The following is a 19,454-nucleotide window of genomic DNA, read 5'->3' as shown; positions in this document are numbered from 1 at the left end:
CCTGAACAAATAATTGTCCAGATACATTTGAACTTGGACAATCATTTATTTAAGTTTATTCTAGACATATTTTAGTAATTTTATATATTTTAATTTTTCATAAGTATCATTTTTAATAATATTATTAAATTAAAATTACATAAAATTTTAAGTTTTATACATTTAATATATTTTAATTTCATATTAATATTAAAAACTAATATTTTATTAAAGCTTAAAATATACAAAATTACTTTTAAAATGTATGAAATGAACTAGGTAAACTATTGTCCTAATTCAAATGTATTTAGACAAAAATTGTCCAAGTTTATTCTTTATGTATAAAACTTATAATTTTTTAATTTATATATATATTCATATTTAAAAATGTGGAACTATCACGTGTTATCATAATATTGCTAATCAATGCCACATCAACATATTTTAACAGTGTTACTATTGAAGTACGAATGTATGTGATGTAATTGAGTAACCATAACTTTAGTATTTCATAATAACCACTACAACCAAATAGTGTTTTTTAGCATTTTTTTAGCTTATAGTGGTGTTTATAAACGCCACTAAAAAGATAGTGGCAACCACAAAAAACCCAATAAAACTGATGCCACAAATATTTAGCAATGTTTGAGCAAGAGGTGCCACTATATTTTTATAAATAATATGATATTTTTAGATAATTTTTTTTAATTCTCAAAATATTTGGCAGTGGTTTCTAGAATAACGTCGTAATTTGATTCATTATTATGTTGTCAAACGTCACTAAGTTACATATACTTTGCAGCATTTTTTTAAAACACTTTTAAAACTTAACATTAGACATTTGTCATAACAAATACTATTAAAAGTAATATATAGTGGCATTTTCTTGACAAATGTCACTAGTTCCAAAAACTAGCAACATTTTATTTAAAAACACCACTATTTATGCTGTTATATTCATATTTTGTTGTAGTGAAATAAATAAATAAATATAAAAATATTTTTAACAAAATTTAAAATATCTAATGAGCATACTAATAAAATGAATTTCTTAAAATATATTTAATTAATTAAATCTATAAAAAACATATGCTTAAAAACTATTAAATTCCTTTCTCAACATGTGGTGGCCTTTGTTTTTTTTTTTAAAGTTTAAAATTAGTATAGATGATGTATTTATAAATAATTTTATATTTATTCTCGAATCAATTTTAAGATAGATATATATATAATATCATAGAAATATTTTTAAATTTTATTTAATTTACCTTTTATTTATAAGCTATATATTTTATTTTTAAATGGTATATGTAAAATGCTCAAAGTGTTTATACTTGAATTTAAGTAGTCGACTTATTAGAAAAATAATTATTATTTTTTACCAAAACACCATTCCGGTTAATTGTGTTGATTTAAAAAGAAAAGCCCTAAGACATGCAAATGCATCGTCTTGGAAAAAAAAAAAAACAAAGAAAAAGCCGTAACACATGCAGATGCACTAAATTGAATAAAAAAATCTTCAAAAAATAATTAAAAGAATAATTTTTAAAAAATATATATTTTAAATGTTTCTAGTAAACTGAGTACATATTTTAAAAATAAATTCAATTGTGAACATGTAGGTTGTTTTAAATATATCATTTAAAAATTATAAAAAAATAAAAATAGAATATGTAGTTTATATATAAAAAGTAAATTAAATAAAATTAAAAAATCAAGATGATTTGAATAGATGAAATAGTAAGATATGGTAAAAAAATTAAAATGAATTAATTAGTTGTCAATTTAATTATGGTGAAAACATAATTTTTAGGTAAAGGTGAATCTGATATTGTGGGGATTAAGAAACATGAAAGGGAAATAAGTGGTAAATATTAATTACATCAACATCGGTTGTCCCAAAGGAATTTAGATTCTTTTCATATTATGCAATGAAATAGTTGCCCACAAGTTATTTAGTCAAATTTCAAACATGGTTAAGGGAATTAGGATGTAGAGTTTGGAGGTTACGTGCACAAATAGCTTGTATGACTCATTTCCTATCTAAGTAAATTGTAATAACAAAAATATTTAGGTCTCTAGGTGGGAAGTAACTTACTCTTCAGTCCTACTTTATGGGAATCTCCTACTCATATTGTCTAATATATTTGTTTCTAAATCAATCATATTGCTTATGAAAGTTGGAATACAGATTAGCTACAGCTATCAAAATATGGGAAGAAACTAATTTACTTACTTGTTTAATTACCCCACCAAAATGCCAAACAACAATCATTTTAATTGATGTAAAATATAGAAATGTTGCCAAATATGTTCATGACATACGACCTCAATCCACCACTCTCTCCAGAAAACTACCTTCATTTGCTATTATAAAAAATTAATAAAATATTTTACACGTTAATACAGTAGAAAATCTGTCCTCATCCATGGAAATATGTTCTCCCTTAAATTTTCTTAATTTCTGCTCACATTTAAGTTTAGTATATTGTTTTTGACGTCAATTACTTTCCTGCCAATAATCATGTGATGCGATATTAAACTTTGGAATAAATAAATTACTTTCCTTTCATTGGTCATATTTCTGTTGCTTTAAAAATAGTATATTCTTCTTTCTTTTATAAGAAACATATAACGTAATTGTTAGTTGTTACAAATATTAAACGTCTTGACATAATATTATTATACCATGCATGTCCAACATTATATATATATATATATATATATATATTTGCATAATTGTGGTTTAACTCAGAACTGATATATGAAAATGTTTTCCGTTATTTTTTAATTCAATCGAACAATAGAAAGGCACTTTGGGCAGCTTAAATGGCGAAGCCACGTGAATTATCGCACGAGATTTGTGCTTCCTTTCATCAGTAAACTGTGAAAAAGGGGAAACTGTTTCTTTAGTTTTGTTTCTTCCACGTGACACAAAAAAAAAATAAAATCCAGAATTGAGTAAATTAGACAATAATAATCCGATTGGAAAATTATCATTTTTTATTTATCTTAAAAAGAAAAAAACAATTGCGGTCACCGACGACTGCCAGCAATGCAAGAAAGCGACGTCCGTGGACCCAAACTGACACGTGGCCACGTCACCTGATACTCTTACAGGTGGCATTGCTGTAATACGGTTCATATTTTCTTTTTCTTTTTTTCAAAAATAAAAACGAAAATTACAGCTTATGTTTCCTTAAAAAAAAAAAAAAAAAAAACCAACTTATCTTGATTAACACGTTCCCTTCCTCTTCAAACTCTATAAATAGGTAACCATTTTTGCCTCTAAATTCTCCTCCTCCTCTTTTTCTTCCTTCTTTTTTGCTTCTATTTTCATTTTTTCCCTGATATTTTTAATAGATTTTCCTTTCCACCTCCATAAAAACCTCTGTTTCTCTGTTCCATTACGTTATTTGCTTCTTCTTCTTTTTGTTCCGCCTTTGTCGAATCTCGTAAGAACTGCATTTTAGAGACCGGTTCTTCGTCTGGGTTTCACCTCGTTAGCCAGGTTCGTTACATTAAACGTTTTTTTTTTGTCTCTATATTTTTATTTGTTGGGTTCTCATTCTTTGATGCTTTTAAGGATTTAAGATCTCTTATTTCAATTCACATTAAGGTTTTTAACTCGTTTGGGTGATACATGCATGTCAAATGAAATGAAAACACGCAAACGTATAAACATATGATGTATCTATAACCCAGCTATATATTTCCAGCCTTTGGGGATGTTATACATTTGATTCTTCTTCTTCTGTGGGTCTGTTTTTATTTGTCTTCAGTTTTTAATCTTTTTCTTTGTTGTTTTTAAAAAATACATATATTTTAATTGTTTTTTAATGGTGTACGGGATCTTTCCTGTTTCGGTGGCTGTAGTGTATATAAGAGAAGAAAAATGATTTTGATTGTCGATTTCATTTGTTTGTTTATTTGATTTTGTAAAAGTTTCTATTTTGTCGGTTCCTACCTATGAAGAACTAGGTAATAAATTTATTGAAAAATTTAGAAACATGTCTTAATCTTTTTTCTATTCTCATGTTAACATTCAATAGGGAAAATATCAAATTACTGTCGATGATTCAATGCTATTATGTTTTCTTTAGGGTCGCCTAGTTTCAAATAAAAATTGTTTTTTAAAGATTTGATGTTTTGTTGTTTTAGTACAATTTTATTATTGATTAATTTTCTTTTATTTTGTCATTGGAATATCATTATATTGACGAAATTCGAATGATTTAACCTTTCACTTTTTTTTCTTTAACATTTCAAGAATATTAAAATGAAACCTTCTTTGCTGATTGTAACTATTCCATGAGATTATACCATGAATAGTCTTCCTTTTCTTTTAAAATATGAATGATGTTTTAATATGATAGCTTTGTATCTTTCACTTTTTTTTCTTATTTCAACTGTAATTATTTTATTTACAATTTTGGTGTGTGTGTGTGGGTGTTAAATATATATGATCGTTTTGGTAGTTGCAGTTTCTTGGAAAAAGAGTTAATACTATTAGTGACTTGTTTCTTTCTCTTTTATTATTGTGTGTTTTAATACTATAATACTTTGATGTTGATGTATGGATTTAGATCTGCAGTGTAATCACATGTATGATAATAATCTCATGACGTTTCAAGATCTTTTTAGTTTGATACAAATTGGTGAGTCATTTCATTTAGATTTTCAAGTATTACTTGATTGTAGATGTATGTATGAGCTGGACAAAGAAATGAAAATGAGGTGATACTTCCTACTATGGTGATCAAATAAGTGTATTTACTAAGTTTTTTTTCCCAACTTTTGTGTGTGTACATATATATTCGTCATTTTGAGTTTTTTTTTTTTTTTTTAATTTGTAAAATATTGCTGTTGTTTTTGCTTAATATCTGTAGGCTATGTATGAAAATTTTCTGACATCTATTATTTGTTTTGTTTTATATCCCTCCTTCAATTCATTTACCTTGTTTTGTTTATATATATGACTATATATGCTTTTCACTGTTTGCTGTGTCCTTTCGTTGGAAAAAATATTAGGACTTGTTTGTCATATTGGCAAAACTGAGTTATTATTTTTTCTTCTTATTGAATCACTAGTTATACATACGTTTATATATATATTTATTTATGGATGGATTATAATGGTTCTTTCTAATTTTTTACATGCAGATTTTAGCACATTCTGGTCAAATTCGGAAATCATATTACTAGGCAAATAATGTTCTGTTATCTGCCATAAATGTGGTGTAGCTTTGGAGATGAGAAGGTAGACACATGTTTTACTTGAGATAAAAGAACTTCAAATCTCAAATTTACAGCTTGCTGATATTTGGTATTTTGAATTTTTGCTTGTGATGTTCACCAGTTTCGAGGAAGCCCGCAATTGATGGACTGCTCACCCAGCAGTAGTGATAAGAAAACATTGAAGAGGTGGTTTTTCATTGACAAGAGGGTCGGATAAAAAGTTCTTGTAAGGATTGAAACTTCATAACTCTACTTGACAAAGCTGATTCTATCGTAAACAATCTAGTTTAACCTGTTATAAGTGTATTAAAAAGTGATCCGAAGTTATCATCAACGAAAAGGAAAAAGAAGTGGTCTGAATCTTATGGAGTTGAAGTCAAATCATTCATCTCCGGTTCTCACTGATCCTATTCCAGTCAACAATTCAAGACTAGGAATCCACTCGAATCTGCTCTCCTATCAGCAATCAGGTGGATCTTTATCCTCGGGCAAGTATATGACGATTCCTAGAAAGAAACCTGGAAAGCTTGAGGATGTTTGGTCCAATGGTTGGCTAGAGGCGATGAGATCATCATCGCCCCCTCGTAAGAGGTTAATAAAGGACAAGGACTTCACCATTGAGGCTGCTGCTGATGATTTTGATATTGCTTATTGCTCCTGGATGGTATGCCTAGATTTAATTGTTGCTGCATATAATTTTACTTGTAATATACGTTTCACTAGTTAAACTGGCTTGCTTGTTGTTATGCCAAATATGCAGATTAAATATCCATCTGCACTTAAATCTTTTGACCAAATCTTGAAAAATGCCAAGAACAAAAAGGTTGCAGTTTTCCTAGACTATGATGGTACCCTTTCCCCCATAGTAGATGACCCAGATCGGGCATTTATGTCTGATTCTGTAAGTATGATGATCCATTTTGATGCATGTTTATGGCATTGCTTCCGTTGTCTTCATCTTCCTTCGATTAAAATTTAAGAACAAAAATCTTGCCATATTTTCAGATGCGTTCTGCTGTCAGGGATGTTGCGAAGTATTTCCCAACAGCAATTATTAGTGGCAGAAGCCGTGATAAGGTAGATTGTAGGTCATTCACGAATGTTCTTATGTTTTTATTGCTTCTTTGTCCTTTGTTGCTATCATCCGAACCCGGGTAACAATATGGTCTCATTTACTGCATTTTTGTTTTGTTTCTTAATTTCAGGTTTATGAATTGGTAGGACTAACTGAACTTTATTATGCTGGTAGTCATGGAATGGACATTATGGGCCCTGTGAGTCATGCAGAGTCTGGTGACCATCCAAATTGTATTAGATCAACTGACCAACAGGTAAGGCTTGTAATACTTTAGACAGCTTCTCGAATATATTGTCTCTATAACGAGGTTATCAAATAGGTGTTTATATTGTGAACTTCATTCGCAATTTCAAGTTAATCATTAGCTTATGCAACAGGGCAAGGAGGTAAACCTTTTCCAGCCCGCTAGAGAATTCATCCCTATGATTGATGAGGTGCGTAAATGTTACCTTCAGCTCCTTTTGTTCTAGATCACTCTTTAATAACATCGAGAGGTGAACAGGCCTGGCTTGTTTTGCAGGTTTTAAAAACCCTTGTCGAGAATACTAAAGATATTAAAGGTGCAAATGTTGAGAATCACAAGTTTTGTACTTCTGTTCATTACCGTAATGTAGAGGAGAAGGTGAGAGATAAGGTTCCAACATCCAAGTGCAATTTTGTTTCTAGAAAGTAAAACATAGTTCCAACGATTTTGTTTCCTTTTCTCAGAACTGGCCGACCATCGCACAACGTGTTCATGATATTCTGAAAGACTATCCTCGTTTGAGATTGACTCACGGGCGGAAGGTATCGAAACAAGTCCTGTTTTTGTTATTTTATATGCAACTCAACCCCTTTTATATTCTTTAGAATTCGTTGGCATTATAGTTAACATTATAGGAAAACTCTTACCATTTTACCTCATGCTATATTTACTTATTTTCCTTGTTCTTCAGGTTTTAGAGATTCGTCCTGTGATTGACTGGAATAAAGGGAAAGCAGTCGAATTTCTGCTCGAATCCCTCGGTACTTCACTTCACTCCATGTTTCGATGTCAAGATAATTTCGGTTTCGGTATAATTTAATATGCAAATTGGTGCAGGATTAAGTGATAGAGATGATGTGCTTGCAATCTATATTGGCGATGACAAGACTGATGAGGATGCATTCAAGGCAAGTAAATATAACTCGAATTCCAGGTTTACTGTATGTGCAATTTAGGGAATTTTCAATCAGATTCTAAATACAAGTTTAAAACACTAAATCAGGTTTTTAGGGAAAGAAATCTGGGTTATGGGATACTGGTGTCTTCAGTGCCCAAAGAAAGCAATGCATTTTTCTCTGTCAGGGACCCATCAGAGGTAAAACAAAAGTCATGGTGAAGAAATGTTATTATTTCCATTGCTTTCAAAGCAAAGCTATGCTGTAACATATACAATAACATGGAATTATGGTGCAGGTGAAGAAATTTCTCAAGGCTTTGGTGACATGGAAGAAGTTTGAAAAAGCTTAAAGAAAAGCTTACAAGAGCACTTAATAATATAATAATTATATGTTTATTTTCCTTTTCCTTTTCAGTTTCTTTTATTAAGATTCTAAACCTATAATGAATCCGGTCGTTCAAATGCAATGGCCATATTATTTCAAATCTTTTGTCAGAATTTTGAAATATAATATATACAAATTATTTAAATAAAATATGTTCACCATGATATTGCAAAGCATTTTTCTCTGGTCCATGGGTGTTTTACATTTTCAGATTGCTTTCTTTTGTAAGAGTGCTCATACAATGTGAGCAAGCAAATTGAATATGATCCACAAGCTTAGCATCTTTTTCCTTCATTTTAGTGTACTTTGCCGACTGTCACTCTCTGACACGACAATATTGTTGTCTCTTTACAAGGAGAAAATATGTGATTAATAGTCGCATATCGCTTTTGACTGAATTATAGATGAGTTACTTGGCTTTTAGCAAGATCAACTGTGAGCATAAAGTAAATTAGATATGCAGCAACTGAACTTGAAGAAAAACTGCTGATTTGAACATTTTTGTTATACCAAATAATATGTTATTTAACTATGTTCTTTCGTTCAATTTGTATTATAGGAATCCATGTCCAAAGTTGCTTATATTCAAGAACACGAATGGGATTTTTAAAATTAAACTATTAAACAACTTTGGAATCAATGAATGTTGAGTAAGTGGTTGAAAAATTATAACTTTGACACATGCATTTGAAACTCTTACTATTTCAATTAAATTATTAACTTTTACAATTTTACATAAATATTAGAAATGTTGGTATTTATTTATATACTATTTCTAATATTTTATATGTTACCATTATTCTTCTTATTATTCCTCTTACAATATGAAGATGTAAAGAAATTTAAAAATTAAGCTTAACATAAAAATTGAAAAGACTTGAATAAAAATTAAGAAATCATGTAACTAATAATGATTTTTTGTATAAAATTATTTTGGATAGGTTGCATCCTGATTAGAATTGATTTAGTTAAATATCACTTGTAACCATAAAACAATATTATATAACGACCCTCGCAGTTAGTTCAACAATACATACTAAAAATTATTGTTGTTTGGGATAGTAGGTTTGTAGTGTAGGGTTTGGGTCATGGGTTTTAAGTTTGTACAAGTTATTGGTTTAACCTCAATATCAATGGGTATTGAGTTGAATGAATTGTTTGAAATTTATAATTGAGTTTAATATTTACTTGATCAAACTTTGAGATTTATAGGTGAAGAGGTCAACTTCTTTAACAGTTGGCTCATAAATACACTCAAACTCAACTCTTTCATTGAACCACGTTAATTCAAAACTTTACATCCTTAATCCTATTAACCTTAAACTCGAAAGTGAAACATCAAACTACCAAACTATTTTCCTCCTATTTATTTAAACTCTATAGTAATGGCAAATAAGATTTCTTTAGCTTTCGAATTTTTTTTGCCTGAGTCGAGGATTTTAAATCAATTCCAACTTCAACTAAAAGAAACCTCGGTTTTTTAATGTTCTGTGACCATATTCTTTCCCAAGTGTTGCAGCATTTCTTGGATAAGGAAAATCCTCTAAACTAATTGTAAATAGGATTTATTGTAAACCTTAAACCCTATTTAGGGTTAGTGCATATACATAGTTTGAGTCAAAAATTGACTTTGTAAATTTCAAGACAAATTTTATTTATCAACTTAAAAAAAAGTTATGATCTCTAGGCTTCTTATATACAAAGAAATTTCATTTTATTCTTCTCTTTTGTGAAACTTCGATTTAAAGGTAATTTAAACTTGATCTTAGAAGAATGTGATTTGCTTTAAGTGTTATGACAATTTGTTCTTAAAATATGTTTGGATCTCCTTTCTTCAGATGAACAAGATCGAACAATAACTTTATTCAAACACTTTTTGACCTCCTTATAGATGAAAAAACTTTCAGACCAATTGCAAAGCACCACATGTCAAGCCAATATTATTAGGTTTTAAAACGATGACATCACTTACTGTTTAGTTATTATTATTTTTTAATTAATTTAAATTAATTAAGAGATAAATGATTAAAATTTATATTATCATTAATTAAATTAATTTAAGTAAGTGATGATATTAAATGCTTATTTTATCTCTAATTTATTAAATTAATTCAAGATAAATAAATGAGTTCAAATATTTGTGGAACAATCAAATGAAAAGTTTTTATTCCACAAAAAGTCTCTTTCACTTCAAGGGCTCACTTTCAAGCTATTCTACACATCCACAAGTCTAGATATCTAGAAGTTAAGAAATCAAAACCTAGAGAGAAGATTTTGAATGCTAAAAACTATCTCCAAAATCCAGAGAAATCGAAGAATCCAAAAAGATTTCTAAAAAAAAAAATTGCTTGCCAATCTTGTTTAACCGACAAAAAAAAGATAGGCTAAATTTGTTTTTTAAATCTAAAGTCTAGAACGCCTTAAAATATAATCATCCATCCAAGATCAGGTCTACAAGACCCTTGGATCAAATCTTCATCACTCGTCTTTAAAATCAAATCTCAACAACCCTTTAAACGGATTACATTGATTCAAGATCGAGTCTCAAAGATCCTTAAGTCCAACACAAATTAAAATCTCAAGGAATCAAAACTCCTTAAGCCTCACTTCAAATTCAAATCTCAACAATTCTTGAACTGACCTACATCTATCCAAGATAATCAAAGAATTTATCTAAAGATTGTAACTCATAATTAATAAAGAAAATTATTTAATTTATTATTTTTCAAGCTTTATTTTTAACACGAAATTAGTGTGTAAACTTCTTTTTTCGATTGAATAAGATCAGATGACAACTTTCTTCAAAACCAATATGGTGTTCTTCAAGAATTTTTTTCAAGTTGTTTAAATTCTGTAGAAATTTCTTGAAATTTTGGAGAGAATTTAGAATTCTCAAAATTATTTTTTTGAAGATTTTTTGGTTTTCTGAACTTGTAAATATGTAGAATGGTTTAAAAGAGACCCTCTTTTGTAATATTAGTCATTTGGGTAAAAAAGAATTCTTGTAAAATATAAACTCTTCATTTGAGTAATCCACATGCATCTAAGTTAAACTCTTTTATTTATTTTTATCTCACATTAGTTTAATTAATTAGAGATAAGATAAATATTTAATATTATCACTTAATTTTTTTGTACTACTGTGATTTGAACTCAAGCTATTCTTGGAAAAAATAAACATTCCGCCAATAGGTCGCAACTTGGATAATTTATATTATTTGCCTCTTAATTAATTTAAATTAATTAGAGAAAAATAATTATGACACAGTATGTGATATTATCGTTTAGCTCGTCGTAATTTTAGCTTTGACATAAGGTGCTTTGCAGTTGATTCGAAAATATCTTTGCCTACAAAATATCTTTGCCTTTTGCCATTTTGTAGTTACTATTTTAAGGGTTTAGATTATAATTAGTCTTTAGTATGTTAGCAAGTTTTTAAAACGTCTATATATTGAGATACTTGTATAAGTTTTGTGTGAGAGTATAGATAACACTTTATTGTTCATAGAAGAATGTATTTTGTGAATGCAATAGAAAGTAAATAGTTTATGTTTACAACTTTAGAGGTGAATGTTCTAGTTTTTATGTACAAAAGTGAGATCTTTATACTTGGAGAGTGAGAAGCCTCAATTCACTTGTTATATTGTGAAATAAAAAATAGTGGAATTACTTGCCAAGCCTGGCTTCGTACACGTAGGAAAGTTGAGTTACGTAAATAATCCTTTGTGTTCATTGTTTACTTTGTTTTACTTGTTCATTGTAGTGGTTATCAAAGTGATCACGACAGTTAGACACTTCCATTTCAACATTTGGTTTCTAAGTGATTAGCAAATGTCTATGGCCCATCCCATTTTAATATAAGTTTATTGTTCATGTGATGTGAAGTGTTAACGGATCTTCTCATAATATAAATTAAGTCCCTAAGTTGAAAAAAATTGTGTCTTCACTTTCTTGACACTCGAATATAGTTATTTTGTCACCTCATAAAAAAATTAATACCATTAATGTTTGAGAAGGTAAAATTAAATTGAAAAAACTTATATACTAAGTTAAGAAAATAAAATTCAATTATATTATGCTTTTAACTTATTTCATATGCATAGAGATTTCAATCTTTTAATATATATTATTTTATTAGACAATTTGACATTCAATTTAGTTCATATAACGAAGTTGTTTTTTTTTTTTTAATCAATTGTTCAATTGAAGTTGTGACATGATAATTTTCGGGCGAATCAATAATAATCACTAAATTAAACCATAGGCATTTAAATCGGACATGTGTTGGTGGATGTATAGTGAAAAATAATTTTAAAGGCTTAAATCATATGATGGAGAAATATAACTGGAAATACCATGCGACCTTCATTTGCCTACCAATCAAAAGAGTTCATGTATTAATAGCCAAAATCCTCAGGAGCCCACCCCAGTCTCCACCTCAACCTTCACCAACCATATTCTGCATTATATGGTATAATTATTGTAGCAAAATCATGTACGTTTTGAACTATACACTGTTCCTGATTGGTCCACATTTCTCATTTTGACGACAAAAAATCGGTGATCTAAAATTTTTCAATTTAATTAAAAGTTTAAACAATAATTCCCCCCCCCCCCAAAAAAAAAAAATGCATGTGGAAACATGCAGGACAGGCAAGACATTAAAACAAAAGAGGAACATGCAATATGAGGTTACTTTTTTTTTTTTTTTGGGGGGGGGGGGGTGGGTAGGTATATTTGTATTGTTTGCTTTTGTTTTGAGTGTGTTTAGGACATTAATTGATATATATTTTTATAATAATTATAACAATTGATATTTTTTACGTGTCAAAAATTAGATGAGGATAATGATAATTACATGAATTTAACTTACAACTTTTAAAGGTACCCAAAAATGGACCACATAAATATATTACTATCGAAAATTAAAATTTTGTTTTGCCATTGGTGACACCAACTTTTAATTTCAATATATATATTTTAAATTTTATCTTGTTATTAATTTTAATCCTTATAATTGTGATTTGATTTTGTCCATATTTTTTTGTGAATTTTATTTTGTCAACTCTATTTTTTAAAAAGTATTTACAATTTTAATTTTAATTTTAGTCATGTTTTGACATATATATATGAGATTCATCAATATAATGATGTCACTAGATTTATTAAGAATTGTTCTCAAAGGACTTTATAATGATAAATCGTAGCAATGGTGACAAATCTGAGATAATGAGGAGGAGGATAAGCTATTTGAGACTTAACCTTTTATGCGTCATTATGCAATGAGTCTCTTAAGGCTTTTGTCATTTTTTTGTTGATTAATTGGTGTTTCTCGTTAGGTTGATTGATTTGATGATGACGAGGTTAGGTTGCAAATCAATGTCTTAATTAAATTGATACATCTTTGATTTGCTTAGAATTTATTCTAATATGTTGCAATTATTATTAGTTTGTCCTTTAAATTTTTTGAGTAGACATGACATTTATGCATTAATTTGTAATAATTTATTTATCGTAATATGTCTTTGTGTTATTATTATTCATAATTTCTAATAATAATAATAATAATATATTTAAAAAAAAAACATTAACAGCTGTTGTTTAAATTGTCGTGGGGAAGTAAGTTTTAAAATGTAGTTTAAGCTGTTCATTAATTTGAATGTAACATTGAAAATAGACAAAAGGGAGCAGAATAATCAATTATCTTTTGCATGTGGATAGGAGCTCCACATGATCCAATAATTTACGTGTTGCCATTAATTGGTTTTCTTTAAAAAGAAAAAAAAAAAAACTGGTGGCTGTGGATGGACCATTTCTTTTCAAATCCTAATCAGCACTTACTCATTCATCCTGGTTTTTAACTGAATAATTGCCGGACCTACGTGCACTCAAGTTTTTTCTTGTAATAAAAGCTAAACATATACCTAACAAATACTCACAGTCTTCTCCTTCAGTTGTATTCCTCTTTCTTTGACTGCCTATTCTTTACTGATATATCACTGCTAAAATTTAATTTCTTTTCGCAAGTTTTATAGAAATAAAATGAAGTGTTAAATGAGCCTTGCTGTCATTATTAAGTAGCCAGATAAAAAGTTCCATAAAAATCATTGTTTTCTACATAATTAATATACTTCCATAACTGCGAATAAGCAATTATTTGTATAAAGCCAATATTTTGTAATTTTCCCACCCCCACCAAACCCGCTGCTAATATACAACTAAAACTAAATGTATGGTCTGTGAAAGCAAATGATGCACCTCTTACCCTCTGAATACAACATACACGAGACTTGTCCAACTTCTGTCTTGTCTGCGGTTATTCAATGGATAACATGATTGAATCCCCTATGCTTTTTTTTTTTTTTTTTACTGTAATAACAGCTAATACATGTGGCAGTGGCAGTGGCACTTCCCTAGTTTACCACAAATCAAGTAGAATGTGTATGACAAATTATTTTGTTATGCTTTTAGATTTCATTGCAAGTGTTAGATCTAAAATTTCATTTCAAATAAACTAAGTTTAGTTTACTCTATGTATTAAATTTTATCGTCTCGAAGTCGTTAAAGCAATTTAAGAGACTTTTTTTGGTGACTTAAATTCTGTTTTAATTAAAAAATTCATCAGCTTTTAAAAAGGATAAAATATAGGAATATCTTAATATATCTCTCGAAAAAATAATTTAATTACAGATAGTCTTGTTAAATTGGTGTGAGATAACAAATCAGGTTTAAACCTATGAAAACTCTCCTTTAAAAAAGCTAGTTTCATTTAGTTTTATGAACTTTATTTTTTTAAAAAAATTCATATTAATTTTGTTTCTTTGCATATAAGAGGTAATTTTATAATATTTTAATTAAATTATTGTTTAATTTATTCATGATATTAACTTAATTAAAATTTTAATATAAATATAAATAAAATAATATTTTAATAATATCTCAACCCAGTTGTTCTCTAATTAACTTCCTGAAAAATAAAAATAAAAGGTATAATGTAAGTACAGATATAGATGAGGTAAAATTAGTGTTGGTTTTGGTCACTTTCTTTGCCCCCGTCAAATGTCAATCCTGGAAACCGCCCAACTTATTGGCCAAGCGAAGCATAGCCCTTATATAATAGTCAGACGCCAACTCTTCAAACATACTCAGCCATCGCTCATCTCTTTCTAACTCACATTTTTTCCATCTCCATTTTTTAACCAAGTTATCCACAATGGTGGATACAAGACCATTCCTTCCGGTTTCTAGCCATGCCGGCTCCGATCCAACGGGGCCTTCGGAAAATCGCCGGAAACCCATGAAATTGCAGCTTTCAATCTTTTTTGTGTTGTTGACGGTCGGATTTTTTGCGGCTTTGTTGACAAGTAACAATGGATCAGATAATGGTTTCGTCAAAGAAAACGAACATGGCTCATTGGCTTCGCCCTCCTCCGAGAAACAGTTGCGGCCGGTGTCACGTGGGCCGGCAGTCGGAGTGTCAGAGAAATCGAACAGGCTTTTTGCCAAAGATAACGAGAATCAGCTGGCGTATCCATGGAATAATAGCATGCTGTCATGGCAAAGAACAGCTTTTCACTTTCAACCTGAAAAGAATTGGATGAATGGTAAGAGAAAAAAGAGGTTCCTTTTTCCCACTTCCTTTGAAATTATTTAAAAAGTTCCCCTACTTTTTTAATATTATACTAGATAAAAAAGTTTATTAATAATTTCCACTGTAATTCAATCATATTATCAATGGTCGAAAGCTGAAAAGATGTGGGAGAAGAACATGAAATACATACTTAGTTGAATCTTAACAATTTTTTTTTTCTTTATAAAAACACCATGAAAATGAAGTAGCATATACTTGATGATTAATTTCGGGTGGATTCAAATTTCCAACAGTTCCTTATTTCATGGAAGAAAATGACGAGTGATTAGATCTGGGTTTTTCTTTTTCTTCTTACATATGTTGTTTTTTTATTATTGTTACATATCTCTGACATTTTGGGTTTTTTTTGTTTGTTTGGCTGGGTGCTTGTTCATACGTTATTGCTCTGACATGGGAATCTGGTTCGTTCTGCTTCAGATCCTAATGGTAAGGCCCTGTATAATTTTGTATACCCAAGCTTGTATAAAAGTGAAACCTTTACGACCTCTTATTTTTTTGAGGTTAAAAAGAAAGAGGGCTTTTTTTTTGGGCGGGGGGGGGGCAAGACGCAATCCACAAAACAACTTTTTGCCCCCCTTGATTAACTGCAGTATCTGATTGAATAGACAACTAATTGAAAACTAAATATTCCCTAATTAGAATTAGATTCCATAATATACTCAATAATTCCTAGTTTGTCAAAAAGTTGGAGCCCACCATTGCTATTAATTTTATATTTTTCATCTATTACATTCATTATTATTTAACCATACACTGTTATGAAAGTACATATCATTGAAATTTTGTTCAATTATTTTTAAAATAGAACTGATTAAATTAAATTAGACATTATTTTTTTTCCCTCTTTTAACGTAGACAGCTCGTGAAATGAGGAAAATTGATTGTTTTGGTATTTTCTTTCATTCATTTGTCAAATCCAACCTGAAATTTCTAGCATTATGAACTTGGGCTGTAAATCTGTAACGTGCACATGATTAACTGTTCAATTATAGCTTTTTTTTTTAAATAAAGAAAGAGCACGTGACTGACTGGCTTAAAAGTTGCTATTAAAATGATAGAAAAGTAAGAACTTGAATGTTTGTAAAAGCTCGATAGGCATAATTGGCAGGGCAGAAAACCGAGGTTGCTTGTCCACATATTACAGCATAGGCATAATTGGCTTTTGACAACTAAGATTCATGTATTTGAATGCATGAACAACGAAAATGTAATGGTAATTACTTCTATATGATTTGAAGTAATTTCATGGCATTCAGTTCCATAAAAAATGTCAGAATTCTTTTTTTAAACGACATGTTTTGTTTATGATTGGCTGAATTTGGGCTGTTAATCGTTACAGGTCCATTGTTCTACAAGGGATGGTATCATTTCTTCTACCAGTACAATCCCCATGCTGCTGTGTGGGGTGACATAGTTTGGGGTCATGCGGTATCCAAGGACTTGATCCATTGGCTTCACCTCCCACTGGCAATGGTTGCTGACCAGTGGTACGATAAAAATGGCGTCTGGACCGGTTCCGCCACGATCCTCCCTGACGGAAAAGTTGTTATGCTATATACAGGATCCACCACCGAGAATGTTCAAGTTCAAAACCTTGCTTATCCTGCTGACCACTCTGACCCTCTTCTTATCAACTGGGTCAAGTATTCTGGGAACCCTGTTTTAGTTCCTCCTCCGGGCATTCTTGACAAGGATTTCCGCGACCCTACTACCGCCTGGTTGACCTCCGAAGGGAAATGGCGCATTACCATAGGGTCCAAGATCAATAAAACCGGCGTAGCTTTGGTGTATGATACTAAGGACTTCATAAACTATGAGTTATTAGATGGGATACTTCATGCTGTGCCCGGAACTGGCATGTGGGAGTGTGTGGACTTCTTCCCTGTTTCAAAAACGGAGGAAAATGGCTTGGACACTTCGGTTAATGGACCGAGTGTGAAGCATGTCGTGAAGGCAAGCCTGGATGATGACAGACATGATTACTATTCAATTGGGACTTATCATGAGAAGAATGGTACATGGATTCCTGATGAACCTAAGATTGATGTTGGCATTGGACTAAGGTATGATTATGGTATATACTATGCTGCCAAGACTTTCTACGATCAGAACAAAAACAGAAGAGTTTTGTGGGGATGGATTGGAGAATCCGATAGCGAAGCTGCTGATATGCAGAAAGGATGGGCATCTGTTCAGGTATCCACCATAAGCATAAACTAGAAAACCGCATTTCTTCAGTTCCTTCAACCGTTTAACTTGTTTCTAATGTGCTGTCTTACAGAGCATCCCGAGGACGATTTTGTTTGACAAGAAGACTGGTACTCATTTGCTTCAGTGGCCAGTGGAAGAAATAGAAAGTTTGAGGTTGAAGAGTTACGAATTTAACCAGGTGAAAGTCCAGGCCGGATCTGTTGTTCCTCTAGATGTTGGTCCAGCCACACAGGTTCGTCTTTTTGTCATGTATTTATGTGTATAACCGATACTTTCTCGACCGAGATCCTGTTAGTTGACAAGAAGATTCTGGTCATGTTACAGTTGGATATCATAGCGGAGTTTGAGATAGATAACGAGGCGTTAGAGAAAACAACAGGGTCCAATGTAACATTCAGCTGCAGCAGCAGTGGTGGAACTGTAGAACGTGGGGCATTGGGACCATTTGGTCTGTTGGTGCTTGCGGATGACAGCCTCAGTGAACAGACACCTGTATACTTCTACATCGCCAAAGGATCCGATGGCAAACTCAAGACTTTCTTCTGCAATGATCAATCTCGGTATGCATAAACCCTAAGCTGTTCTTCACTTACCAGATGACTCGGCCTTGGACTTACCATGTTGCATTTTTCAGATCATCTGTAGCATCTGATGTTAATAAACAAATTTATGGGAACTTGGTTCCAGTACTGGAGGGCGAAAAATTATCCCTCAGAGTCTTGGTGAGTTTAAACTCGGTTCCATGCTCTCCTATTACTACATGTATAAAATGCATCACTATCTATGAGAATAATCAATAAAACATGAAAATGGTATTTTGGTTTGCAGGTGGATCATTCGATCGTTGAAAGCTTTGCTCAAGGTGGAAGGACAGTCATCACATCTCGGGTTTATCCGACGAAAGCAATCTATGGAGCTGCTAAGCTGTTCTTATTCAACAATGCTACTGAGGCCAGTGTCAGTGCCTCACTTAGGATCTGGCAAATGAACTCTGCTTTCATTCGACCTTATCCAAACGATAAGGAGTCCCAATAGGACCGAATAGAAGTTAATCCAGAAGTCACCATTGATTAATTAATTATTGTACCTCCTGCTATTCAAAGGAAAATGAAGTTTCTTGTTTTTTGTACTAGTTATTCTTTTCGGCTTTTTACTAGGCCAATAAAAATTTTATTAGAAATCGAAGAGTTAAACCGAATACTTCAGAGGAGCAAGAACCCCTTTAGTAGAGAAACAACTGCGAAAAGGGAGGATGGATAGAGCTGGGAGTCACCAAAGTCTATATTAAAAGATATATTTGCAATATGTCTTAACAAATTTGATCATGGCACAAACAAGATAAAAAAAATTAAATTAGGTATAAAATATGAAATAACATTTAAAAAAAAAAAAAAAAGAAGAAGAAGCACGAACAGGTCTAAATATATGTCCGATTTGTGTAGGGTGACCATACATACATGTCATGTAAGCCTAGCCTGCAAAGCATCCAAGTATATGGAGCCTTGATTGGGCTGAGAATTGAGAGCCATTTATGTGGGAGATCCAGCCCATGGCCTTATTCTGGGTCCATTTATAGCAGGTACTCACTCCCCTGGAAGATAATGTACCATTCTAAACATTGGTGGACGAAGTTGAGAAATGGCTCTCCAAACTTGAATGAATCCAATGCTAATTGGGAAGTCTAGCTTCGATACAATTTTAACAGCGCATATGCCAAAATCCCTCGGGTCACCATATTCGCTGGGAAATCTGGATCCAACGGTTTTTGGC

At 31.1% G+C, this 19,454-nt stretch overlaps 2 protein-coding genes across 4 annotated transcripts; both read left to right on the top strand.

The window, feature by feature from the left end:
- Positions 1 to 3,256: 3,256 nt before the first annotated feature.
- On the top strand, positions 3,257 to 7,972 carry LOC108476962 (probable trehalose-phosphate phosphatase F). The gene is made up of 13 exons (XM_017779349.2): positions 3,257 to 3,490; positions 5,143 to 5,239; positions 5,339 to 5,881; positions 5,978 to 6,118; positions 6,223 to 6,294; positions 6,423 to 6,548; positions 6,673 to 6,729; positions 6,816 to 6,917; positions 7,004 to 7,081; positions 7,231 to 7,300; positions 7,377 to 7,447; positions 7,543 to 7,635; positions 7,734 to 7,972. Exons 3-13 carry the CDS (start codon positions 5,582 to 5,584, stop codon positions 7,785 to 7,787), a joined length of 1,164 nt encoding a protein of 387 aa, XP_017634838.1. The 5' UTR covers positions 3,257 to 3,490; positions 5,143 to 5,239; positions 5,339 to 5,581; the 3' UTR covers positions 7,788 to 7,972.
- Positions 7,973 to 14,820: 6,848 nt separating this feature from the next.
- Positions 14,821 to 18,864, top strand: LOC108479892 (acid beta-fructofuranosidase-like). Of its 3 annotated transcripts, XM_017782735.2 has the most exons (7): positions 14,821 to 15,426; positions 15,891 to 15,899; positions 16,813 to 17,669; positions 17,755 to 17,916; positions 18,009 to 18,244; positions 18,319 to 18,406; positions 18,513 to 18,864. In XM_017782735.2, exons 1-7 carry the CDS (start codon positions 15,036 to 15,038, stop codon positions 18,717 to 18,719), a joined length of 1,950 nt encoding a protein of 649 aa, XP_017638224.1. In that variant the 5' UTR covers positions 14,821 to 15,035; the 3' UTR covers positions 18,720 to 18,864. The 3 variants fall into 3 exon arrangements, with proteins under 3 accessions (XP_017638224.1, XP_052879037.1, XP_052879038.1); XM_053023077.1 differs by lacking the exon at positions 15,891 to 15,899 and having other exon boundaries at positions 14,822 to 15,426; XM_053023078.1 differs by lacking the exons at positions 14,821 to 15,426; positions 15,891 to 15,899 and adding an exon at positions 16,560 to 16,686.
- Positions 18,865 to 19,454: the final 590 nt, after the last annotated feature.

Source organism: Gossypium arboreum, chromosome 12 (genome assembly GCF_025698485.1).
Source record: "Gossypium arboreum isolate Shixiya-1 chromosome 12, ASM2569848v2, whole genome shotgun sequence".
In the NCBI taxonomy this organism is placed as follows: Eukaryota; Viridiplantae; Streptophyta; class Magnoliopsida; order Malvales; family Malvaceae; genus Gossypium; species Gossypium arboreum.
The sequence above is the reverse complement of the archived record's forward strand: the minus strand, read 5'-3'. Positions and strand labels throughout refer to the sequence as shown.

Excerpts from the sequence above, each read along its gene's own strand:
- LOC108476962 (XM_017779349.2), top strand. The coding sequence starts at position 5,582 with ATGGAGTTGAAGTCAAATCATTCATCTCCGGTTCTCACTGATCCTATT. Across the intron at positions 5,882-5,977 it reads TTGCTTATTGCTCCTGGATG|ATTAAATATCCATCTGCACT; the intron begins GTATGCCTAGAT and ends CCAAATATGCAG. Across the intron at positions 7,636-7,733 it reads CTGTCAGGGACCCATCAGAG|GTGAAGAAATTTCTCAAGGC; the intron begins GTAAAACAAAAG and ends ATTATGGTGCAG.
- LOC108479892 (XM_017782735.2), top strand. The coding sequence starts at position 15,036 with ATGGTGGATACAAGACCATTCCTTCCGGTTTCTAGCCATGCCGGCTCC. Across the intron at positions 17,670-17,754 it reads AAGGATGGGCATCTGTTCAG|AGCATCCCGAGGACGATTTT; the intron begins GTATCCACCATA and ends GCTGTCTTACAG. Across the intron at positions 18,407-18,512 it reads AATTATCCCTCAGAGTCTTG|GTGGATCATTCGATCGTTGA; the intron begins GTGAGTTTAAAC and ends TTTGGTTTGCAG.